Source organism: Pristiophorus japonicus, chromosome 18 (genome assembly GCF_044704955.1).
Source record: "Pristiophorus japonicus isolate sPriJap1 chromosome 18, sPriJap1.hap1, whole genome shotgun sequence".
Lineage (NCBI taxonomy): Eukaryota > Metazoa > Chordata > Chondrichthyes > Pristiophoridae > Pristiophorus > Pristiophorus japonicus.
In genome coordinates, this window is record NC_091994.1 from 112,028,448 (window position 1) to 112,054,781 (window position 26,334).

Here is a 26,334-nt window from a genome sequence, read left to right on the forward strand (position 1 = left end):
CTCAGGATTCAGATAAATAGTCCAATTATTTTGCTGATTAAAAGAGTTCAGTTTTCCCGTCTCTCTTCTTAGGTCACCGTCGGTGTAGCTGGCTGTCTATCACTACGGGTAAAAGTTCAAACTGGTCTCCTCGGGATCCACTCTTTTAATCAGGACGCCGCTAGAGATAGCCTTGTTCAGCTATGGAGAAGAGGAAATCTGGAACAGAAATAGGAATTAGAATAACCAGTAAAATAGATTTGTTAGAGGGTGGTGAGCTTGCAGTGGTGCAGGTGAACACAGGCACTTTTCCCCTCAACCTTGGCTGTAGTGGGGGTAGTGAGTAACACCTGAAAAGGCCCCTCCCATCGTGGCTCTAATCCCTTCCGAATCCATTGTCCAGGGTAGGGTAGGCTTCAATCCATTTGCTAAACACATCTACTATTACTAACACATATTTGTAACACTGAACTCTTTGCAACTCAATGTAGTCCAACTGCACGGTCTCAAAGGGACCTTCTGGTAGGGGCGTCTTACCCCAATCACAGGGGACTCCCTTCCCTGGATTATACTGTTGGCAAACAAGGCAAAGACTACTGATGTTCTGGGTCAACGCCTGGAGTCTAGAGTACCACCAAGTAGCCAAAAGCGTATCACTTGTTGCCCTTGCTCCACAATGAGTAGCAAAATGCATACATTCAATAACCCATGAGGCCAACTCGTCAGACATGCAAGTCTGTTCCGCGGGAGTGGTCCAGAGTTTAGAGACATCTTTCCACAACAGTTTATCTTTTTCAGGAGCGTCCTCCTGTGCTTTAATAACATCTTGGATGGTTGGCATTGGTTTTTCCGAGGCAAAAAGTAGCGTACGTTTAAATATTGGCGCTGAAGGACACCATTGTTTTTTATTGAAGATTTTGGAGGGAGTCTCTAACAGTTGAAATATCCATAATAAAGTTCAACTTTTTTTACCTTTCAACGGAGTACATGGAAGTTTCTTGGATTTCTGAAGTTGTCATTTTTTTTTACTCATGCCACCACCGAACTTCAAGCAGGGCTGGAGAGGGGGGGTCATAGCGTCGGCCATCAGAATCGGCCCTGCGCCTGGACATGGGCTTGGGGCTCTGCTGGAAAACAAGCCCGGGGGGGGGGGGGCGCGAAGAGAGGTGACGGGGTGGGGGGGGGGGCGCAAAGAGAGGTGACGATTAGAAGGCTTCTGCACTGAGCCCGGGGAGGTAGGTGGCAATTGGAAGCCTGCTGCACTGAGTCCGGGGAAGGAGGTGGCGATTGGAAGGCTGTTGCACTAAGCACAAGACTGCAATGAGTTTGGGGGAAGAGGGGAGAAGTCACAAGCTGCAATGAGTTGGGAGGGGGTGGAGAAGGGAAGAAGTCACAAGATCCGGTGAGGTCCATCCATACAGACCTTGGGGAGAGAGAACAAAGAACCTGTCCTGCCTGCTGTGTTAATAATGGAATAAATAATGAAAATGATTCAGATTTAATGTAAAATATCTTTTATTCAAAAGTTTAACAAACAATTCCTTTTACTTAACTTTAATAAAATTATTCTTGCATCAAACTTTGTCTAAATGCACATAGCATTCGTAACAAAATAGATGAGTTGATGGCACAAATAGATACAAATGGGTAAGGTCTGATAGCCATTACAGAGAAATGGTTTCAAGGTGACCAGGACTGGGAATTAAATATTATGGGTATTTGACAATCCGGAAGGACAGATAGAAAGGAAAAGGAGGTGTATGTGTAGTCTATAGGCCCCCTAACAGTAGCAACTCTGTTGGTCGGAGTATAAACCAGGAAATAGTGAGGGCTTGTAAAAAGGGAACAGCAATAATCATGGGTGATTTTAACCTTCATATTCATTGGCCAAATCAAATTGGTCAGGGTAGCCTTGAGGAAGAGTTCATAGAGTGCATAAGGGATGGGTTCCTTAGATCTGGTCCTGTGTAATGAGACAGGATTAATAAACAATCTCCTAGTAAACAATCTCCTTGGAATGAGTGATCATAGCATGGTTGAATTTCAAATTGAGATTGAGGGTGAGAAAGTTGGTTCTCAAACCAGCGTATTAAGCTTAAATAAAGGAGACTATAAAGGTATGAGGACAGAGTTGGCTAAAGTGGACTGGGAAAATAGATTGAAGTGTAGGATGGTTGATGAACAGTGGTGTACATTTAAGGAGATATTTCACAACTCTCAAGAAAAATATATTCCAGTGAGGAGAAAAGGGTGCAAAAGAAAAGGCAGCCATCCGTGGCTAACTAAAGAAATAAAAATACGGTATCCAATTAAAAGCAAGGGCATACAAAGTGGCCAAAACTAGTGGGAGGACAGAAGATTGGGAAGCTTTTAAAAGCCAGCAAAGAATGCCTAAAAAAAATGATTAAGAAAGGGAAGATAGACTATGAAAGTAACTAGCACGAAATATAAAAACAGATAGCAAGAGTTTCTATAAAAAGGAAAAGAGTGGCTAAAGTAAATGTTGATCCCTTAGCGTATGAGACTGGGGAATTAGTAATGGGGAACATGGAGATGGCAGAAACTCTGAACAAATATTTTGTATCAGTCTTTACGGTAGAGGATACAAACAATATACCAACAGTGGACAGTCAAGGGGCTGCAGGGGGGGAGGAACTTAATACAAGTTGCTGGTTAAAGAGGAAATTAACGCAATAGTAAGGAAGGACATTAGCTTGGATAATGTGGAATCGCTATGGGTGGAGCTACGGAATACCAAAAGGCAGAAATCGCTAGAGGGAGTTGTGTACAGACTACCAAACAGTAGTAGTGAGGTTGGGGACAGCATCAAACAAGAAATTAGGGATGCGTGCAATAAAGGTACAGCAGTTAGCATGGGCGACTTTAATCTATATATTGATTGGGCTGACCAAACTGGTAGCAATGCGGTGGAGGAGGATTTCCTGGAGTGTATTAGGGATGGTTTTCTCGACCAATATGTCGAGGAACCAACTAAAGGGCTGGCCATCCTAGACTGGGTGATGTGTAATGAGAAAGGACTAATTACCAATCTTGTTGTACGAGGCCCCTTGGGGAAGGGTGACCATCACATGGTAGAATTCTTTATTAAGATGGAGAGTGACACAGTTAATTCAGAGACTAGGGTCCTGAACTTAAGGAAAGGTAACTTCGATGGAATGAGAAGTGAATTGGCTAGAATAGACTGGCGAGTGATACTTAAAGGTGGATAGGCAATGGCAAACATTTAAAGATCATATGGATGAACTTCAACAATTATACATCCCTGTCTGCAGTAAAAATAAAACGGGGAAGGTGTCTCAACCGTGGCTAACAAGAGAAATTAAGGATAGTGTTAAATCCAAGGAAGAGGCATATAAATTGGCCAGAAAAAGCAGCAAACCTGAGGACTGGGAGAATTTTATAATACAGCAGAGGAGGACAAAGGGTTTAATTAGGAGGGGGAAAATAGAGTATGAGAGGAAGCTTGCTGGGAACATAAAAACTGACTGCAAAAGTTTCTATAGCTATGTGAAGAAAAAAAGATTAGTGAAGACAAACGTAGGTCCCTTGCAGTCAGATTCAGGTGAATTTATAATGGGGAACAAAGAAATGGTGGACCAGTTAAACAAATACTTTGGTTCTGTCTTCACGAAGGAAGACACAAATATCCTTCTGGAAATACTAGGGGACCGAGGATCTAGTGAGAAGAAGAAACTGAAGGAAATCCTTATTAGGCGGGAATTCACAGGAGTTTAGAAGGATGAGAAGGGATCTCATAGAAACATATAAAATTCTGACGGGACTGGACAGGTTAGATGCAGGAAGAATGTTCCCAATGTTTGGGAAGTCCAGAACCAGGGGACATAGTCTAAGGATAAGGGGTAAGCCATTTAGGACTGAGATGAGGAGAAACTTCTTCACTCTAGAGAGTTGTTAACCTGTGGAATTCCCTACCGCAGAGAGTTGTTGATGCCAGTTCATTGGATATATTCAAGAGGGAGTTGGATATGGCCCTTACAGCTAAAGGGATCAAGGGGTATGGAGAGAAAGCAGGAAAGGGGTACTGAGGTGAATGATCAGCCATGATCTTATAGAATGGTGGTGCAGGCTCGAAGGGCCGAATGGCCTACTCCTGCACCTATTTTCTATGTTTCAATCATAATCATTAAGGAAGTGGTACTCAGTAAGATAATGGGACTAAAGGCGGATAAATCCCCTGGACCTGATGGCTTGCATCCTAGGGTCTTAAGAGAAGTAGCGGCAGGGATAGTGGACATATTGGTTGTAATTTACCAAAATTCCCTGGATTCTGGGGAGGTCCCAGCAGATTGGAAAACTGCAAATGTAACGCCCCTATTTAAAAAAGGAGGCAGACAAAAAGCAGAAACTATAGACCAGTTAGCCAAACATCTGTGGTTGGGAAAATGTTGAAGTCCATTATTAAAGAAACAGCAGAACATTTGGAAAAGCATAATTCAGTCAGGCAGAGTCAGCATGGATTTATGAAGGGGAAGTCATGTTTGACAAATTTGCTGGAATTCTTTGAGGATGTAACGAACAGGGTGGATAAAGGGGAACCCGTGGATGTGGTGTATTTGAACTTCCAGAAGGCATTTGACAAGGTGCCACATAAAAAGTTACTGCACAAGATAAAAGTTCACGGGTTTGGGGGTAATATATTATCGAGGATTGGCTAACCAAAAGAGAACTGAGAGTCGGGATAAATGGTTAATTCTCTGGTTGGCAATTAGTAACTAGTGGGGTGCCGCAGGGATCAGTGCTGGGACCCCAACTATTTACAATCTATATTAACGACTTGGAAGAAGGGACTGAGTGTAATGTAGCCAAGTTTGCTGACGATACAAAGATGGGAGGGAAAGCAATGTGTGCGGAGGACACAACAAATCTGCAAAAGGATTAAGTGAGTGGGCAAAAATTGGCAGCTGGAGTATAATGTTGGAAAGTGTGAGGTCATGCACTTTGGCAGAAAAAAATCTAAGAACAAGTTATTATTTGAATGGAGAAAAATTGCAAAGTGCTGCAGTACAGCAGGACCTGGGGGTACTTGTGCATGAAACACAAAGGTGAGGTGATCTTATCGAAACGTATAAGATTATGAGGGGCCTTGACCAGATGGATGCAGAGAGGATGTTTCCACTGATAGGGGAGACTAGAACTAGAGGACATAATCTTAGAATAAGGGGCCGCCCATTTAAAACTGAGATGAGAAATGTCTTCTCTGACGGTTGTGGATCTATGGAATTCGCTGCCTCAGAGTGCTGTGGAAGTTGGGACATTGAATGAATTTAAGACCGAAATAGACAGTTTCTTGAACAATAGGGGAATAAGGGGTTACGGAACGCGGGCAGTAAAGTGGACCTGAGTCCATGATCAGATCAGCCATGATCGTATTAAATGGCGGAGCAGGCTCGAGAGGCCGTATGGCTGCCTCCTGCTCCTATTTCTTATGTTCTAAAAGGTTAGTATGCAGGTACAGCAAGTGACCAGGAAGGCCAATGGAATTTTGGCCTTTATTGCAAAGGGAATGGAGTATAAAAACAGGGAAGTCTTGCTACAGTTATACAGGGTATTGGTGATGCCACATCTGAAATACTGCGTGCAGTTTTGGTTTCCATATTTACGAAAGGATATACTTGCTTTGGAGGCAGTTCAGAGAAGGTTCGCTGGGTTGACTTATGAGGAAAGGTTGAGTAGGTTGGGCATCTACTCATTGGAATTCAGAAGACTCAGAGGTGATCTTATCGAAACGTATAAGATTATGAGGGGGCTTGACAAGGTGGATGCAGAGAAAATGTTTCCTCTGATGGCGGAGACTAGAACTAGGGGGCATAATTACGATCACTTACAAACTTTAAGATCACTTACTAACCTTTAAACTTGTAAATTTATGTAACTTACAAAAATCTTGTACAACAGTAACAGCAGCAGCAGCAAAGAAAGGCTGCACCCATCTCTCCTCCACCTTATTCTAAGACCGCCCGCGGCGCTTGGTCTTGGTGACTCGACCACCCCTGCCCGCAGGTGGTGGCGCAGTATTTCTGGGGTTGGTACCAAGCTTATTCTTTCTAAGATCTCAGGTAGTGCGGAACCTGTTGGGGGGCGGCAATGTGGAGGGCCTGGCTTGGCGCTCTTCAGAGGCTGGTGTGGGGATTGGAGTGGGAGTGGCAGTTGATTCTGTCAATGGGCGCAGGGTCTGGGCGGGTTCCCTTATTGCAGCAGCTAACTCCAACATACCGTCCCTCATGTGCCCTGACAATATCTCAACGACCTGCAACATTCCCACCCTCATGGGAGCAAAACTGTCCCAACGACCTGTGACATTCACTCCCTCATGTTCAGTGATAGTGTTTGCACCATCCCTGACATTCCCTCCCTGATGTTCACTGACATGGTTTCAACTGACTGAGATATTCCCTCACTCATGGTACCAGACATCGTTCCCACTTCTCGTGAGATTGCTGTTACTTCTCCCGACAGTCCCGCTACCTCATCACCCACCCCACTGATGGCGTGGAGGAGTGATCGCGTATGGTCAATGCTCTCCCCACTCTTGCCATATCTGAACCATATCTGTTGCATCCTGCACCGCAGGAGAGCGTGGTCGAACTCTCCTTTCCCTCCTCCTCACGGGTGTGGCTCGCATCCCATCACTGGGACCCGCAGCCTCAGAAGGTGGAGCCCTGGATGTGCCTTGCTGCACCACACCACTGGAACCAGCAGCCTTGGAAGGTGGGGCTCTGGCTGTGCCTCGCTGCACCACCCCACCACTGGGACCCGTAGCCTCGGACGTTAGGAAACCAGGGAATGTCCCACCAACACTCAAACCACTAGTCACGGAAGGGGCTGGCACCTCAATGGGCGGCACCTGCACCTCCACCAAAGTCAGTAAAACAGTGGGGGCTTCAGCCATCTCCATCCCCTCCCCCTCACCCCCATACTCTTGGTCTGGAGGGTGGGATTGGAAGATATTCTCCTCTTCAGGCTTGTCCTCGTCTAAATCTTCTGCATCGTCAGAGTTGGCCTCAAGTTCTGCAAAATATAACAGAACACAGACAAATGGTTAGCAGCAGAGGAGTGGGCAGAGTGTGTGGCATGAGTAGGCTCACACAGCACAGGCAACAGGTTGATTTGAAGGACCAGGATGAATTGCATCAACCGAAAAGTAGCTGACAGACATCCCCATGAACCAAAGCATAGCTAGCCCGCGCAGTACTTAACATTTAGCAAAGCCAGACTGGAATTTGCAGGATTTGCTCTTGTGCAGTGGTGGTTGCTTTTCTCCAGGCAGGGCCCATCAAAGCAGCAACCCTCTCTTCCAAGGGTGCCAGTGGTTGCAGATTTGCCGGGTCTCCTCCTGTTCGAGTTCTTTCCCTTTTATTATGTGCTACCTTTCTCTGCAAAGATGAAAATGCAACTTTTTCGAGAGGGTGTCTTTCTGCTGGGTGGGACATATACAGTTGGTCACGTTTGCAATTTCAATTCCAGTGAATAAATGAAAATATTATTTACACTAACTACTTGACCAATGTCCTGCCACTTCTTTTTACACTGGCCTCTAGACCTCTGGGTGGTCACCATTGCACAGTAATTTTACATAAGAATATAAGAAATAGGAGCAGGAGTAGGTCTAACGACCCCTCGAGCCTGCTCCGCCATTTAATACGATCGTGGCTGATCCGATCATGGACTCAGATCCACTTCCCTGCCCGCTCCCCATTAAGGAGGTGGCCTTGGAAATAGTGGATGCATTGACAGTCATTTTCCAACATTTCATTGACTCTGGATCAGTTCCTATGGAGTGGAGGGTAGCCAATGTAACCCCACTTTTTAAAAAAGGAGGGAGAGAGAAAACAGGGAATTATAGACCGGTCAGCCTGACATTGGAAGTGGGTAAAATGATGGAATCAATTATTAAGGATGTCATAGCAGTGCATTTGGAAAGAGGTGACATGATAGGTCCAAGTCAGCATGGATTTGTGAAAGGGAAATCATGCTTGACAAATCTTTTGGAATTTTTTGAGGATGTTTCCAGTAGAGTGGACAAGGGAGAACCAGTTGATGTGGTATATTTGGACTTTCAAAAGGCTTTCGACAAGGTCCCACACAAGAGATTGATGTGCAAAGTTAAAGCACATGGGATTGGGGGTAGTATGCTGACATGGATTGAGAACTGGTTGTCAGACAGGAAGCAAAGAGTAGGAGTAAATGGGTACTTTTCAGAATGGCAGGCAGTGACTAGTGGGGTACCGCAAGGTTCTGTGCTGGGGCCCCAGCTGTTTACACTGTACATTAATGATTTAGACGAGGGGATTAAATGTAGTATCTCCAAATTTGCGGATGACACTAAGTTGGGTGGCAGTGTGAGCTGCGAGGAGGATGCTATGAGGCTGCAGAACGACTTGGATAGGCTAGGTGAGTGGGCAAAGGCATGGCAGATGAAGTATAATGTGGATAAATGTGAGGTTATCCACTTTGGTGGTAAAAACAGAGAGACAGACTATTATCTGAATGGTGACAGATTAGGAAAAGGGGAGGTGCAAAGAGACCTGGGTGTCATGGTACATCAGTCATTGAAGGTTGGCATGCAGGTACAGCAGGCGGTTAAGAGAGCAAATGGCATGTTGGCCTTCATAGCGAGGGGATTTGAGTACAGGGGCAGGGACGTGTTGCTACAGTTGTACAGGGCCTTGGTGAGGCCACACCTGGAGTATTGTGTACAGTTTTGGTCTCCTAACCTGAGGAAGGACATTCTTGCTATTGAGGGAGTGCAGCGTAGGTTCACCAGACTGATTCCCGGGATGGCGGGACTGACCTATCAAGAAAGACTGGATCAACTGGGCTTGTATTCACTGGAGTTCAGAAGAATGAGAGGGGACCTCATAGAAACGTTTAAGATTCTGACGGGGTTAGACAGGTTGGATGCAGGAAGAATGTTCCCAATGTTGGGGAAGTCCAGAACCAGGGGACACAGTCTAAGGATAAGGGGTAAGCCATTTAGGACCGAGATGAGGAGGAACTTCTTCACCCAGAGAGTGGTGAACCTGTGGAATTCTCTGCCACAGAAAGTTGTTGAGGCCAATTCACTAAATATATTCAAAAAGGAGTTAGATGTAGTCCTTACTAGTAGGGGGATCAAGGGGTATGGCGAGAAAGCAGGAATGTGGTACTGAAGTTGCATGTTCAGCCATGAACTCATTGAATGGCGGTGCAGGCTAGAAGGGCCGAATGGCCTACTCCTGCACCTATTTTCTATGTTTCTATCCCCTTATCCCATTATCATTTAAGAAACTGTCTATTTCTGTCTTAAATTTATTCAATGTCCCAGCTTCCACAGCTCTCTGAGGCAGCGAATTCCACAGATTTACAACCCTCAGAGAAGAAATTTCTCCTCATCTCAGTTTTAAAGGGGTGGCCCCTTATTCTAAGATTATGTCCCCTAGTTCCAGTCTCCCTTATCAGTGGAAACATCTTCTGCAAGTTGGTTCTACCGTTTCTTCATTTCTTTGGATGGAACATTTATGTGACCTTTGCTGGTATCCAGTTCCTGCCATCTGGTCTCAATTACAGTAACTAGTGCCTCCACGTCATCCTGTAAGAAATTCTTAGTCCTTGCACCGCGTTGCATCTTGTATTGCTGCAGCTCCAATTTTTGCAATGCTCTCACGCAGCACTCCTTCTCACACAACTGGCTCTTTAAAAATGTCCGATTGCCAACCCAGGGCTGTACTGTGCATGCATGTCCATTGAAATAATGTCAAAAACGTCACTTTTTTTGTTGCGCATGCACAGAAGGCACGGCATCATTTTCAGCGCAGACAGCAGGCTCCATCTCCCGCTGCGCGGCGCAAAATTTGAATTATACATCGGGGAAACTTTGGCAAAATATTTCTGCCGCATTTCTGGCCAAGAAAAATGGGTGTAACTCTGGCAATACGCCAGAAAATGGGCTTGAGCAAAATTGAGCCCTAGAAATTACCACCCAAATATCACCGGCGATAAATTCATTAGTCATTTACCGCCGGCAGTAAACGATACCGCCTGCCCATTTTTTTCATCGTTATTTTGACGTCATTCACCGTGCAACGCCCAAATACCGCCCCAAAATATCACCTGCGGTAAATTAATCAAATCCACCATTGTTACCACCGAACTAAAATACCGCCCAGAAAACTCGGGTCTTACCTGATTGTAACCCAGCAATAGGGACGCCATTTTGAAAATCGAAGGATCTTGAAGGAAGACTTTTTGAAGTTAGTGAGAGCTTAAAAGTTCTTTCTGAGTAGGATTTAAAGGGTGTTTGAAGATATTTGAGAGAATCTGAGCACGTTATAGTTAATTTAAAGGACATTTGTGGTTATTTGAGGACAGTTGAGGATTCTTGAGGACATTAAAAGGAATGGGGCTTGTAATTTATTTGCCAATATTGCTGACTACTTATATGAAGCGGAATAGAGCTGGAAGAAGGTTGATTGAAGAGCATTATGAGCCCAATCGATGAGGTCACAGATTTATGAGCAGGAGGAGGCCTTACCCCCAACGAATTTTCAGGGAGAAGCGCTCATACCTGCACCTATCCGATACACAGAGCGTTAGAAGGCTGCGCTTCTGAAAAGAGGTGATCAGTGAGATATGCCAGCTCATAAAGGCAGACCTGCAGCCAACCAACAACAACGGGACCGCACTGCCCGTCAAGGTGAAGGTGACTGTGGCACTTGCCTTCTATGCATCCGGCTCCTTTCAGGCATCAGCTGGAGATATATGCTGCATCTCTCAGCACACCACACATAGCTGCATTCACCAGGTAACTGATGTGCTTTACGCACGCAGGATGGACTTTATAAACTTCCCAATGACCAGGGAGTCACAGTGAGAGGGCTTTGGGATTTGCAAGAATTGTGGACTTCCCCAAGGTTCAGGGTGCTATAAACTGTACGCACATCATCCTGCGAGCACCTTTACAGGAGGCAGAGGTGTACCGAAACCGTAAGGGATTCCACTCCCTGAAAGTGCAGTTCGTCGTCGACCACACACAGCACACCATGGCAGTAAATGCCAATCTTCCAGGGAGCATCGATGATGCTTACATCTTGCATGAGAGCACTGTCTCTGACCTATTTAAGACTCAGCCACAAGGTCACAGCTGGATGCCTTGGCACAAGGAATATGGCCTCGCCATCTGGCTCATAACCCCCCTCCGAAACCCTCAGACAGATGCCAAGTATCCAGACAATAACAGCTATAAAGCCACACGCAACATCGTTGAAAAGACAATTAGAGTACTCAAATAGCCTGGACCACTCTGGTGGCAGTCTGCAATATCACCCTGAGCAGGTTGCTGAATTCATTGTGGAATGTTGCATGTTGCACAACTTAGCCATCATGAGGGGACAGGAATTGCCACAGGGGACTGTGGGACCACCTCAGGAAAGAGGGGAGGAGGACGAGGACGAGGAGCCTGGCGATGAACCCATGCCACCATCCCTCCCCCCCAACACCACAGAGGAAGCCTCGTGGAGCTTTCGCGACTGACAAACTGCTACGTCAGCAGCTCATAAATTAATGTTTTGCTTGATCGGTGAGAGTTACGTTTCACCTTTGCCTGGCCATTGTATGCAACCCTTATAATGATTGTTACCCTTCATTTTATAAAATGAGCGAGACACTGCACAAGAATGGTGAAGTTGAATAAAAGATTTTTATAAAATTTGATATTTTGTGAAACTTTGTAAAATTAAATAAGAAATATTTTTAAAATAAAATGTATAAAGTAAATTTTTTAAACAATAAAGATAACTGACAGTGACAACAGTAACTAGATCAATAACTAAATAACTAACAGACCCAACTGCCCCATCCAGCACCAATTTTTGATATAAATATAACAATAGAAACAGTAAAATCAACCAATACACCCAGCACCAATTTTACCTGCAGCCACCACTCCCACCGCCCCCAGTCTTTACCCCCACTTCATCCCGTTACTCCTACCCGCATTGGGACCAGGACGTTGTGCAGCAGGCCACCTGCTGTTGGTGGATCGACAATGGCAGCGCCATATGTGGGGGTACTGGAGAGGCTTGGAGTGTGGAAGACCTGGCTTCAGAGTCGGAAGTTAGATGTTCCTCCTGAACCCTGAGGTGCTGTCTGCCTGAGTGGTATGACACAGTGGGGTGCAGTGCCAACTGCCGAGACCATCAATTACCGCATGGCATTGATGGACTCGGTGTTTTGCCGCACCGCCGCAATCAGCTCCACCATGTCTTCTGATTGACATGAGGATTGTGCGGCGATGTTCCTGGAGGAGCTCTCGACCTACGTCGACGCTCGCCCTAGACAGTCCCACCATGTCCAGGTCGACGCCTGCCTGTCTTGGAGCATACCTGCTCTGCCGGATCAATCTCCGCGGATTCGGCATATGGGCTTGAACACTCGAGGTGTGCTTCCGTTTGGTCCCGCTACTTCCTCCAGGAGGAAACCAAGAAAAATGGATCCCGCCAAGGAAGAGGTGGCCGCAGGTTAAATTTCAGACCCAAAAATAACATCCTCCCCCTTCTCCACCACCTCCTGAACTTCTTCTGAAAACTCCCCCCCGCCACAACAGCTTGGACAGGGTCCTCCGGGCGCCCCTCTTCCTCTAGCTCCTCGTCCTCTGATATCCAATGGTGCCTGATGGAGGCGGAGGCTCCCATGGTGAGCAGGACTGCATGCGACTCCTCATCTGCAACTAGAAAACAAAATATGAGCAGCATGGGAGGGGTCAGGGTGACATGAGTATGCTCACGTAGCACAGGCTTATTTAGAGAACCACCACTACTGCATTATATGTCGCCGAGAGACACTACATGAATTAACCTAACCCAAATGGACAGAAATTGCATGACATTACATTATATGACCCCAGCATTATATTACATTATATTGGCATAGCGTTACATGAATGCAACACAGCCCGGGGATTATGCAGGACTTACACTCTGCTGTCACCTGATTAGCACCACCAAGGGTAGCTGTCCAGTCATGGGCACCCACCAGGGCTGTGGCGCGCTCCTCCAGGTCCGTCAACGCTAAAATGTTTGGTGGACCTCCACCCGTGAGCCGCTGCTCAGTTCAATTGTTCGATATCTTCTTCTGCAAAGATGATAATAGCAATGTTTAACCGAATTGCCTATCTGCTCTTACGGCACACACAGATAAGCATCCCCAATTAGCCATCCCCAATCCTTTCTTCAATGTCCCATTAATGTACCATTAAGCTGCACGTAGTCCATTGATGAACACATATAAGTACAAGATCTCACAAAACTAGCGTAATAAGATCATTCATGGCAAATAAGGCGTGACACTAAGCTTACCTACATTAACATGTGTCAGATTTACATTTTAAGTAATGAGGGAGTGCATGATTAAAAATATTACTTTCGCGGCTGAAACGATGTCGTTCCATCGTTTTCGGCACAGGTTGGCTCCCCCCCCCCCCAATGGATCTGTGCCACTGAGGACACTGCCTCCGAAATCTCTCTCCAGATCCCCTGATAAATGGCCGGGGCAGGTTTCTCACGCCCACCCATGGTCAATTGACCCCATCTGGCCTCCACTTCATGCACCAGTGCCTTGTGGGCATCCAGGGTAAATCTCCTCTCCCCTACCTCTCGCTCCACCTCTCCTTCACTCTGCATTACCTTTTCCTTTTTGCTAATCAAAACAGCAATGTAAATATAAATTCATCTTTCTGCGACTTCTATTATTCTTTATGTTCATTTGATTTCAACATCCTTTCCTCTCTCTCTTTTCCTCTCTCTTTCTCTTTCCCTCCCTCTCACTGTCTCGCTGAAAACGGACCTTCTACACATGTGCGGGCGACCCTTGACCCCGAATCGCGGCAAAAAATTACTTTGGTGGGGGGGAAGCGCGCATGTGCAGAAGGCCCATTTTCCCGGACTCCAGTTTTCCACGACGAAGAATACCGCCACTGCCGGCCAATTTTTGATGAAACTAGCGGCCTTCGGTCTTAACGGTATTCTGTCGGGACTAAAATGCGATCCGCATTTACCGCTGAGAAATGGGCGGTAATTCATGAAATTCCAGCCCTAAGTTATTTATTAATTGAAAACATATGATACCAAGCACTAATATAGCATTTTCAGTCCAATCTGAGGCTTCATTTTTTATTATTCATGGGATGTGTGTGTTGCTGGCAAGGTCAGCATTTAATGGCCATCCCTAATTGCGCTTGAGAAAATAGTGGTGTGCCGTCTTCTTGAACCTCTGCAGTCCATGTTATTATACATTGGTTGGTATAACTGAGTGGCTTGCTCGGCCATTTCAGAGTGCAGGCAACTACATTACTACATTGCTCTGGGTCTGGAATCATCTGCCAGGTAAGGACATTAGTGAGCCAGATGGAGTTTTGCAGCAATCTGGTATTTACATGGTCACCATTACTGATACTAGCTTTTTATTCCAGATTTATTTAATTGACTGAATTTAAATTCTCCAGCTGCTGTGGTGGGATTTAAACTCATGTCGCTAACTTATTAGTCCGGGCCTACTGGATTATTGGTTGAGTACCATAACCATTGTGCTACCGTTCCCAGGATTGTTACTAACTGATCTATATTTAGTCTGATTTCTGATGAGGAAGCTCCTTGATAACGCCTTCCTATTCTTTCTGAACTGCTGTTATTCCTGTCTAAGAATAATAACGGTTCTCATGTGAGTTCCAGTTTTAATTTTCAATAGATTTTTTGCAGTAAAATGCTGTCTGACACCAGTTTTCGAAGAGCAGCACAAGTGACTGACTTTTGCAAAACACATTTTATTTTCTCGCAGGCAGTATCGTTTATAAACATTGTACTAGAGAAGTTGGCACAACGTGTAAACCATGTACAGCTGGAGAATATATTGAACATCCCAATGGTTTAGACAAATGCCTGAAGTGTAAAGCTTGTGATCAAGGTAAGTATCACAGTAATATTTATTTTAATTGTTTTTTTTAGAGACCCGAGTATTTTCTCGGGAACAGTTAGCGTTATTTGAAATTGTACTGGGGCTGAAATTGTCCCTTTCCTGAAAGCCTCTTAACATCGGAAAGCGACGGCCACGTCGCGGAGTGCATTGGCCGCCGACTTTTCGTGTAACGGCAGCCATTATCAAAATTCCGCTCCCATGTTATCCCAGGGGTGACCCGCTCTCTCTACACCCGCCCTCCCCCCATACCGCTCTGCTGCTGCCAATCTGTGCTAAATGCATCATCACAGTGCACGGCGCCATTCTAGCCCCTCCACCTTCCCCCCGACTGGGAAATCCCGCCATGAAAATCTTAGGCCAGCCCGGCGGTGCCAAAACAAGCTTTTTTTTTGTCAGCCGACTGCCATGTCAGCCCGACAATTATGTACCCGGGTTCAGCCGGGTCAACCTCTTGGGGTACAGTGCCCTCCCCCAGTAAAAACACTCAAAACGGATTGCGTGCGCCCTGTTTTGGGTAGGGGGCAATTTTGGCCCCCCCGATTTAACAAAACATCATAGTTGAAAGTTTTCCTTAAATATGTTTGCTTCTATTGCTCTTGAGCATACAGTATTTACTAAGTAATATTTGTGCCCCTTGGTGGTGAGCTACAGATCCATGATGTTGTGACTGCATTAATGGTGAAATCGTGCACGTCAGATTCAAATCTGATATGGAACTTCCTGTCATCAAAATCTTGTTTTGGTGTTGGGTGTGATCAAATTAAATGTCAGTGATGATATCACATTTCTTGATACAACAAAAATATTTTTTCTCCCCCCTCCTTTCCCACGGGTGCTGACTTCAGCTGGTATATGGTTGAGCCTTCTGGCTGAAGACATTATAGTAGCACTACAGCTACTCTGGTTGAGATGAGCTAATTCAACATAAACCAGAGATTGTGCCTGGGACATCTGTGGCTCAGTACCAGACCACCTGGGGCATGTACTCACTGAGCTATTGAGGATGAAAAACACCTACCTGTATATTTAATATAAACATATAAAGTGCTGGAAGCACTCAGCAGGTCAGGCAGCATTTATGGAGAGAAGTAGAGGCAGGGTTAACATTTCAGGTTGTTGACCTTGGACATTGTCCTTGGAGGGAGTACAGCGCAGACTCACCAGAATTAGACCGGGGATTAAAGGCTTAAATTAGCAGCACAAGTTGCATAAATTTGGTTAGTATTCCCTTGAGTTTAGAGGTTGTGGACTGAACTAATCAAGGTCTTTAAAATGTTAAAGGGATTTAATAGAGTAAATGTAATCTGATGGGTGAAATCCAGAACAAGGGGCATAATCTTAAAATTAGAGCTAAGCTATTTAAGAGTGAAATCAGGAAGCACTTTTTCACATAAAGGCTGGTGGAAATATGGAACTGTCCCCCCAAAATGCTGTGGAAACTGGGTTAATGAAAATTTTCAAGATTGCATTTGATAGATTTTTGTTGGCTCAGGGTATCAAGGGATATGGAGCAAAGGTGGGAAAATGGTGTGAAGAAACAGATAAGCCATGATCTAATTGAACAGGCTCAAGGGCAGACTGGCCTACTCCAGTTTCTATCTTCCTTCAGAACTGGGTAAGATTTTCAGTTGTTGTCAACAAATTTGTCAGGAAGAAATGCCAACAAGAAATGAAAGGAGTTAAGCACGCCAACAGATGAGCCAAATGACAATGACCATCCCCAACAAGCGAGAGTCTAACCACTGCCCCTTGACATTCAACAACATTACCATCATCCTGGGGGTCACCATTGACCAGAAACTTAACTGGACCAACCAAATAAATATTGTGGCTACAAGAGCAGGTCAGAGGCTGTGTCTTCTGCGGCAAGTGTCTCATCTCCTGACTCCCCAAAGCCTTTCCGCCATCTACAAGGCACAAGTCAGGAAAACTCTCCACTTGCTTGGATGAGTGCAGCTCCAACAACACTCGAAGCTCGACACCATCCAGGACAAAGCAGCCCACTTGATTGGCCCCCTATCCACCACCTTCAGCATTCACTTCCTGCGCCTCTGTAGCTGCAGTGTGTACCATCTACAAGATGCACCGCAGCAACTCGCCAAGGCTTCTTCGGCAGCACCTCCCAAACCCGCAACCTCTACCACCTAGAAGCACAAAGGCAGCAGGCGCCCGGGAACACCACCACCTCCAAATTCCCCTCCAAGTCACACACCATCCTGACTTGGAACTATATCGCCGTTCTTTCATCGTTGCTGGGTTAAAATCCTGGAACTCCCTCCCTAACAGCACTGTGGGAGCACCTTCACTACACGGACTGCAGCGGTTCAAGAAGGCGGCTCACCACCACCTTCTCGAGGGCAATTAGGGATGGCCTTACCAACGATGCCCACATCCCAGGAACGAATTTTAGAACATTGAATTTTTCCCATTCTTTTTGTATTCTACTTCTGTAAGTGAAAGCTAAGCCACTCAGAACAAATGATTTAAAAAATGAATAATGTAAAAGCACACAAGAATCTGAGGGAAACATTAAGAATATAAACTGAAAAATGTGAGCCAGGAAATAACCATTCAGAGAATCACTGTGAGAAAGAAAGAAAAGTAGTTTGAAAGGAAAAGGGAAAATGAAACATGAAAATAAACCATGAATAAATGAGAACTAGTTATTGAAAAAACAAGGACAAAAAACTTTGCCACTCTGGGACCCGCCCCTTCACAATCACAACTTGCCCGATGTGAATGTGTTCGGGACCTCCAAATCGCAGCCGCCTGTACTTCACGGGAACGGACGATCAGCTGGTGCGCTTCACCAGTTCGTCACCCAAAGGTCAAAATCAACCGCCTAGATTCTAATCTTAAAAGAGAAGCCTCTGCTATTTCATGTTTTGTGTTCTTCCTCTACCTCTTAAGGATGTATAAAGTGAAATAGGAAGTAGTTCGTATTGATTCAAGTTAAACCTCATTAATGTTTTCTACTTATAGAGCTGGGACTTCAAATTAAAGATGAATGTACCAATATACGAAATACAATATGTGAGTCCCTAGATGGATATTACTGCAGAGACCGAAGCTGTGACTTGGGCAGAAAACACAAAACGTGCCTTCCAGGTCAAGGGGTTAAAGAAAAAGGTATGGTGTTGGATTACCATGCGTTTCATAGCTAAATACTTCCTTATAGTGGAAAGATAATGGGCTTGACTCTCCATTGCCATGCCCCTCAAAATTGGGCGGGGTACCAGCAGCAGAGGATGGAAAATGGGACACGAAGGCCGATTGCCAAATGCTCACCCCTAAAGCGCCACTTGACCCTTGACTGGCCTGCTATATTTAATTGTGGGCAGGGCTAGGGAAGTGAACAAATTTGGTAAGATTAGAGTGAGGTTGCTCCCGGACCGGCAAGCTATCCAAATGGCACCTGCAGCTCACCGGATATTTTCCAATGAGGTCTGTGGTCATATTTAAGACGGGCTTTGGGCTTCTCTCTTCAAGCACGCTATTTAATCCTGGCAACCATTTTGCCTCCGATTGCCTAATTCATTGTTTGCTTTTTATTGCCCAAAGCTCCAATTTGCCAAAGCATGGCTGCCCGCATTCCTGTCCACACCAAGTCCCATAATCTCCTCTGCTCACTGACCTACACTCGTTCCCTGTTACATAATGCATCCAATTTAAAATCATTGGCCTTATCTTCAAATCCCTCCATGACTTTACACTTTCCTACTTCTGCAACCTCCTCTAGCCACAGATCCTCTCCTGTACCCAACAATCGTCCGACTCTAGGCTACTGGGCATCTCTCCTTGTGCCCTGCTATCGATGGCAGGGCATTAGTAGCCTCAGCCCTACTGCCTGGATATCTCTTCCTAGATTCCAAATTTCTCCAGTAATAATAGTAGGAGTAATAGGGCTAGAAATTGTGTAGCGCCCCACTTGGGGTGATAACATTTGTGGGAGTGCAAAAGTATCGGCAGGCACTGCATAATGCATAATGGAGTGCTAAATCAAGGGCTACCACTTCCCTTAGAGCGCTAAAGGGACGGTAGCACCAGAGCGCTGCACAATGTTCTGTGCAGCACTGCCGGTTTTACAGGCTCCTTCTCTCCCTTAAAGGGAAGGGCCAATGTTGCGATCATTGAAGGCTAAGGCTGGGAATGGCACCTGCGATAAGCACATAGCAGCACCAAGCACTCGGAGAGTGCAGGGCTAATCAATTGCGGACTGGAAAAAAATCAAAATATAGCACACTGGAAATATTATTAAATTTTGGCCTGCTTGACCACCACTGCCTTTAATTAACGCTCCCCATGCGGCCAGCCGAGATGATAACGCCTCCTGCAGCTGCCGTTATTAACGCCCAGCGATGCTGCAGGGGGCGGAAACGAATTTTATATCCGGGGCGATAACGGGCCGCTGCGCACCGGATGACGTCACGATCTCCAGGGCACAAGAGATCGAGGCGGTAAGTTTTAGCGCCAGCGCTAACCCACCATGGAAGTTCGCAAGTGTCAGTAATTTCACCGCGCCCGGTCGGTAAGTCCTTAGGTGCTAACAGGAGGCACAAAGGAAGCCAATTTTCCCCCCTCAGAGTCTCCACCTCTCATGGTGGGCTGAACAGTGCAAACTGCAAGTCCACATAACTTAGAGATGATTAATTGGACTTCAATGAGATGCTATTTACTTATTAAGTCATTACTGAGTAGTGCAAGCTGTAAACCACCACTGGTTAGAGGTAATGACATATACAAAGTAATTGCACCTAAACAATGTATGAACTACTGAGTGAACACCTGTTTCTTCCCAAAACACAGGTGCTTAACATGCTGCAAGTGGCAACTTTATAATTGACAATAATGGTAATACAAAATATCTGGAGAGAAGCGTGGAGGCCCCGACCTGCGTGAGAACACCAGCGGTAGGTCGGAGCCATAAAAGGAGCGGAGGTGCAGCGGAGGCCCGGGAGCAGCGTGGAGGTATACTACTTCAGGAAGCAGCGCGAGCTGGTGCAGGAGGGCGACGGCAGCAAAGAGTGACATCATCAAGGTCCAGGTCGGTGATTGGAGCATGGCAGATACAGTAGGAGCGGCGAGAGACTGTCGAGGGACGTGATCGGGGCCCAGGGGAGACGTGAGTTCAGGGCCAGGGACGGCACGGGCCAGCCTACGTGGGATATGTGTGCGCACTACGTCCATGCAGTAGAGCTGGTCTCCAGTCGTCTTGGATATCCTTGCCATTGGATCAAGACCTAGCTCTGTCAAGCCCATGTGGTGGCTGGTGTGCAACGGCCACCACATGTTAAAAAAATCCACGCACAGGCATCTTCCACCCTTCAACATGTAGTTCGGGTCCTTCATTGAAACACCTGTGAACTCATCCTTTTTTGGCGTGCAAGCAAGTCATCCTCGTTTCGAGGGACCGCCTATGAATACAAAATAGTTACCTTATTTTATCGTATTTTAAACAGGAACGGTTTTAGTGCAAAAGAATAACATTATAGGGAGTAGACTGTAGTGCATAAAACAGTAACAGTGGCAATGTTTCAATCACCCCTTATTAATGCAAACTCAATTCCAATGATCTGGTATTAACATTGATGCATTTTTTTCAGGAACAGGTTTCAAAGATACTGTGTGTGAGGTGTGTCCTTCTGGAACATATTCAAGCACGGCTTCATTAACTGAATCATGTAAGAACTGGACTAGGTAAGTACCTCAAAAGCAATCCAGAATTTTCAACTTGCAATTATCAGTCAATAGATGCTATAATTGGCAAACATACTGTAACTTATTTATCTAAATGAGTTGTAGCACAGTGACTTATATCAATTTTGATCAACTGCATGTCTTGTTAAGTGAAAAAGAGGAACTGGAGGAAATCCTTATTAGTCAGGGGAAATTGTGTTAGGGAAATTGATGGGATTGAAGGCCGATAAATCCCCAGAGCCTGATAGGCTGCATCCCAGAGCACTTAAGGAAGCGGCCCTAGAAATAGTGGATGCAATGGTGGTCATTTTCCAACATTCTATTGACTCTGGATCAGTTCCTATGGACTGGAGGGTAGCTAATGTAACATCACTTTTTAAGAAAGGAGGGAGAGAGAAAACGGGTAATTATAGACCGGTTAGCCTGACATCGGTGGTGGGAAAATGTTGGAATCAATTATTAAAGATGAAATAGCAGCGCATTTTGAAAGCAGTGACAGGATCAGTCCAAATCAGCATGGATTTATGAAAGGGAAATCATGCTTGACAAATCTTCTAGAATTTTTTGAGGATGTAACCAGTAGCGTGGACAAGGGAGAACCAGTGGATGTGGTGTATTTGGACTTTCAAAAGGCTTTTGACAAGGTCCCACACAAGAGATTAGTGTGCAGAATTAAAGCACATGGTATTGGGGGTAATGTATTGACGTGGATAGAGAACTGGTTGGCAGACAGGAAGCAGAGAGTCGAAATAAACAGATCCTTTTCAGAATGACACAGTGACCAATGGGGTGCCACAGGGTTCAGTGCTGGGATCCCAGCTATTTACAATATACATCAATGATTTAGATGAAGGAATTGAATGTTATATCTCCAAGTTTGCAGATGACACTAAACTGGGTGGCGGTGTGAGCTATGAGGAGGATGCTAAGAGGCTGCAGGGTGACTTGGACAGGTTAGGTGAGTGGGCAAATACATGGCAGATGCAGTATAATGTAGTTAAATGTGAGGTTATCCACTTTGGTGGCAAAAACAGGAAGACAGAATATTATCTGAATGATGACAGATTAGGAAAAGGGGAGGTGCAACGAGACCTGGGTGTCATGGTACATCAGTCATTGAAGTTTGGCATGCAGGTACAGCAGGCGGTGAAGAAGGCAAATGGCATGTTGGCCTTCATAGCTAGAAGATTTGAGTATAGAAGCAGGGAGGTCTTACTGCAGTTGTACAGAGCCTTGGTGAGGCCATACCTGGAATATTGTGTTCAGTTTTGGTCTCCTAATCTGAGCAAGGACGTTCTTGCTATTGAGGGAGTACAGCGAAGGTTCACTAGATTGATTCTCGGGATGGCAGGACTGACATATGAGGAGAGACTGGATTAACTGGGCTTGTATCCACTGGAGTTTAGAAGAATGAAAGGGGATCTCATAGAAACATATAAAATTCTGACGGGATTGGACAGGTTAGAAGCAGGAAGAATGTTCCCGTTGCTGGGGTGTTCCAGAACCAGGGGTCACAATCTAAGAATAAGGTATAAGCCATTTAGGACTGAGGTGAAGAGTAACTTCTTCACTCAGAGTGGTTAACCTGTGGAATTCTCTACCGCAGAAAGTTGTTGTGGCCAGTTTGTTAGATATATTCAAAAGGGAGTTAGATATGGTCGTTACGGCCAAAGGGATCAGGAGGTATGGAGAGAAAGCAGGAAAGGGGTACCGAGGTTGAATGATCAGCCATGATCTTATTGAATGGCGGTGCAGGCTTGAAGGGTTGAATGGCCTGCTCCTACACCTAATTTCTATGTTTCTATGTCTTCACAGTATAGGAGGTGCCGTCACCAAGTTCTTCCTGTAATTCACACTCTGCGTAGCAGGAATAACTAACCAACTTTTCTTGCATAACAATTTTGTATACATTTTGAAAAAATGTCAGTTTAAATTGGGGGGGAATTTTGAACCCCCAAAAATGGACGGGTTAGGGTTGCGTGGGAGGTTAAAGTGTTAAAAATCTGATTCCCGACTCCAACCCACCCACTTCTGGTTTTAACGCAGGTGGAATGGGAATGCTGACAACTCGTATGTCCATAAAGTATCTCCCTCCTTTTACCTCGCCCTTGGTGGCAGAGCTTTCAGTAGCATGAGACCTATCCTCTGAAACTTCCTCCCTATGGGCCCAAATTTCCTCACAAACTGCGCACCTCCGGGCCCCTGCCCACATTGTACAGCAAAGGCCGCGCCAAAAAAAAGACTTGCAATTATGGCCGATTCTCGCGCCGTCTGTCGAGGTGGCGTGGCACAGAACACAGAGAGGAAGCGGAGCTAGGTCCGTGCTGGCCACGAAGAGCCGACGGGGGTGGGGGTGTCTGATCCGAGTGCCTGTGGGAGTGCCGGCAGCACACGCATGCGCGTTGCAGCATTCGCGCATGCTCAGTGGGGCAATAACATTGGCAATTGGCACAGCCCAGCTCTCCTCACTCCCCAAACAAAGTAAGAAACCCAAAGGTCTTTTGTTCTCTCCCCCTCGCCCCTTCAGTCATGTGACCCCCACCAGCCTGCCGCATTCTCCATTGATACTCCTCCCCCCCCGCCACCAGCCTACCACGTTCTCCGTTGATACTCCTCCCTCCTGCAGCCCCAGTATGCCGCGTTCTCCTCCCGATTCTTGCCCTCGCCGAAGGACTTGCCGGTGTCCCGCACCTTGCCCTGGCTGAACGGACTCCCACACGGCCAGCTGCTGCATAGTTCAGTTTAAGATAGGATTTGATTCAGTACTTTTATTTGTTAATTTAATTCTTTACTTCACTTCTTTATTCTTGAATGGTTATTACTGCTTGTGCTTTGTTTGATGCTTGGATGGTGCTTGAAATGTTGTTACTTGCACCGATTCCTTAACTGTAAGTAAGGTCTTTCTATGCTGACAAAAGTGGACACATACGCTGCCCTAAGTTAGTTTTGTTATGTCCTTGGATGCTCTGATAATGACTCCACAAGGCAATGTGCTGTACTTGAACTGTAGTGACCTTAGTCCTTTATTGATAACTCCAGAGTGAGGATCACACCTGGTGGCCTGCCTTTTATACTAGGCCAGGCACACCTGTAGAGGTAACCTACAAGTCTCCCACTGCTGTGCCCTCTGGTGGCACACCTTGTGATAGTACAAACAGTAGCCATGTTGGATACATGACATCACTCTCCCCCAAGCCTTTAGTGCAAATCGCCTCTGCATTGACTCTGCTCTGGGCTTAGCTCTATCTGGTTGACCCTTGGCAGGTTGTTTCAATGTTTTAATCTTGGGTAAGTGGTTGGTGTTTTATTGGCAGTAGAGTGCTGGTGGTTGCTGTTTGTGTGTGTCCCTGACCACTCCATTCTCCACCCCCCACCCCCACATATAGATTATGCCGGAGGCTCATTGTATTCATATACATTCAAGTCCAGAAAAACAAATTTGCATTACATTTGTGGTTCAGTTGTGAGACAAGTATGTTAGACTGGTGAGGTACATAAATACATTATCGATACGTACTGGGGATCGATAACCGGTGCGTAAGGACAAGCTAGTTCCAGAACTGCTGGATGGTGTCCAGGCAGTCTGGTGGCAGCGTGGTGCCCAGTGCTGGCAGTGGGAACCTGGTTGGCTCAAGTTGCCTGCTCTTGGGGCTGTTGCCGTTGCTCCTCGCGTCAGGCACGTTCACAGATGCCTGTGACCTCCCTGTCCTTTCTTTGCGCCTTGAGTCACTACTGCTCCCTGATGAGCTGTCGTCTAGCAGTGCACAGGGAACTGCTGACTCGTTAGCCTGGGCATTGTTTGGTTTGGGATCCTGGCTGGTCCCGGTCCCCTTTGGGAGGACTGTTGTGGGTGAACCTTCGTTCCCGGATATAGCCTTGGTGGCGATGGGGGCTGCGCCTTAGCGCAGTTTGCTCTTTCAGGTTTGCGACTGTTGGTGACATCGGGTGCCTGAGAGGCGGAGCCGATCAGGGGCAGGGTATCAATACTGGTGCCTTTGCCCTCCTGAGATCGCTTGCTCTGAAGCTCGTATGTATTGGCTGCTTGTGGCCACACTCCATGGTGCATAACTCTGGTCCCAGGGACGCAGGCTACAGCGTTGTGTAGCTTGCTGGACCTGTGTGCTCCCGATGGGTGTTTGCCCGCTGCATTGACTGTGTGCAGTTGAAATCCTACATCGCACAATGTTTCATTACTTATTGTGAATACCCTGTAGCTCCCTCGCGCGATTTTTCCTTGCTTGTTGCATGTACACAATTCTGATCATCAGTTACACATTTTATCTCTAACTCACAGTTGCTATTACATTGCTTGAGTGTGTGGAACTGTCCCTTTTTTAAGTGTGGTGGATTGCAGGCCTCCTTTTAAGAGAGCCTGGCTTTCTTTACCCCAATCCTCTTCTCTGTTTGATGCCACGTGTTGCTCCATCAGCGCTGCACCTCGTGGTCTGGCCGCCGCCATCTTTTTCTTCAGCGCATCACCTCGTGGTTCGGGCGCCATCTTTTCTCCATCCACGATGTCAACTGCTATGATCCTCTTCTCCCTGGGTTCTACCTCCGAAGCTGGGAAGTCGCCTCTGGATCCGATTTTCTTTCTCAGGAGTCCTGCCACTGGAGCTTGGAAGGTACGCTTGGGTCGTCCCAGCTGGATCATCTCCTCGCAGTCGTGCTGGGCAATCTGTGCCTCGGGTGCTGTGCTGGTTTGCTCTCAGGTGCCGGATCCAACCTCAGGTGAGGGCTTGTTTTGCCTCTGAGCGCAAAGGACGTCGATTGCTGGAGGGTGACGTCTTCCTCCTTCCAATGGATCTTCTCCATCCACCACTTCCGAGTAGCGTTGGTCCATCACCTGCAACAATCCACAGAGGTAACTTGTGCACCGCACCATCATGGAGTACCTTAACATCCGCACTACCAACGACTGGGATAAGTTAATCGGTGTAGGTACGCAGCTTTGCCTGATCCATGACCAACTTGGGTCATTCAGCTTGATTGTCCCATAGCCTCTCAAAGGCTTCTTGATTCATTACTGACTGGCTCGCCGCCATGTCCACTTCCATGAAGACTGGAATGCCATCTATCTCAACTTCCATCCTCAACGGGGAACACTCTGTGGTGCAGGTAAACATGCTATATACCTCGTAGTGGGGCTGAGCTGCCTCTCTGCCTATCGTTTCATAATCCGCACTGGATTCATGGCCATCTGCAGACTCTTCATCGACACAGTGAGTCATATTTCTCTTACACATTCGCTGGAGGTGGCCCTTTGTGCTGCAGCCTTTGCATACATAGTCTTTAAAATGGCACTTGTGAGCCCTGTAATTCCCTCCACAACGCCAGCATGGAGCTACTCGATTAGCCCCCCTCAGCGGACTCTGAGTTAAGGGACTCAGGGGGCCTGTTCTCTCTTCCCTGAGAAGGTTCGCATTCTACAGACCAGCCTTTAAAAGGCGGCATTCTGTGCACAATACTTGCCGGGTTTGAGTCCTAAGGGTGAGTCATCTGCCTAGAGCCGCAGATCGAGGTCATGAATGCCTGGCTCCCAGAGGTGGCCTTCTGCAGTGTGACTGTGGTATCCGCCGACAGTAGCTTATGAAAAAGGCCTTCATGGCCAATTCCAATGACAAAAATGTCCCGCAGCGCTTTGGTGAGATGGTCGCCGAAATCACACGGTGC

The 26,334-nt window shown here is 46.3% G+C and overlaps 1 protein-coding gene across 6 annotated transcripts in view; it reads left to right on the forward strand.

The window, feature by feature from the left end:
• LOC139228971 (tumor necrosis factor receptor superfamily member 14-like) overlaps positions 1 to 26,334 on the forward strand; it is an 81,943-nt gene that overhangs the window by 35,818 nt on the left and 19,791 nt on the right. For all 6 annotated transcript variants that reach the window (XM_070860584.1, XM_070860586.1, XM_070860587.1 and 3 more), the window contains exons 7-9: positions 14,830 to 14,955; positions 17,950 to 18,096; positions 20,571 to 20,664. In XM_070860584.1, the coding sequence (XP_070716685.1) occupies positions 14,830 to 14,955; positions 17,950 to 18,096; positions 20,571 to 20,664 (367 nt within the window). The remainder of the gene's footprint in view (positions 1 to 14,829; positions 14,956 to 17,949; positions 18,097 to 20,570; positions 20,665 to 26,334) is intronic.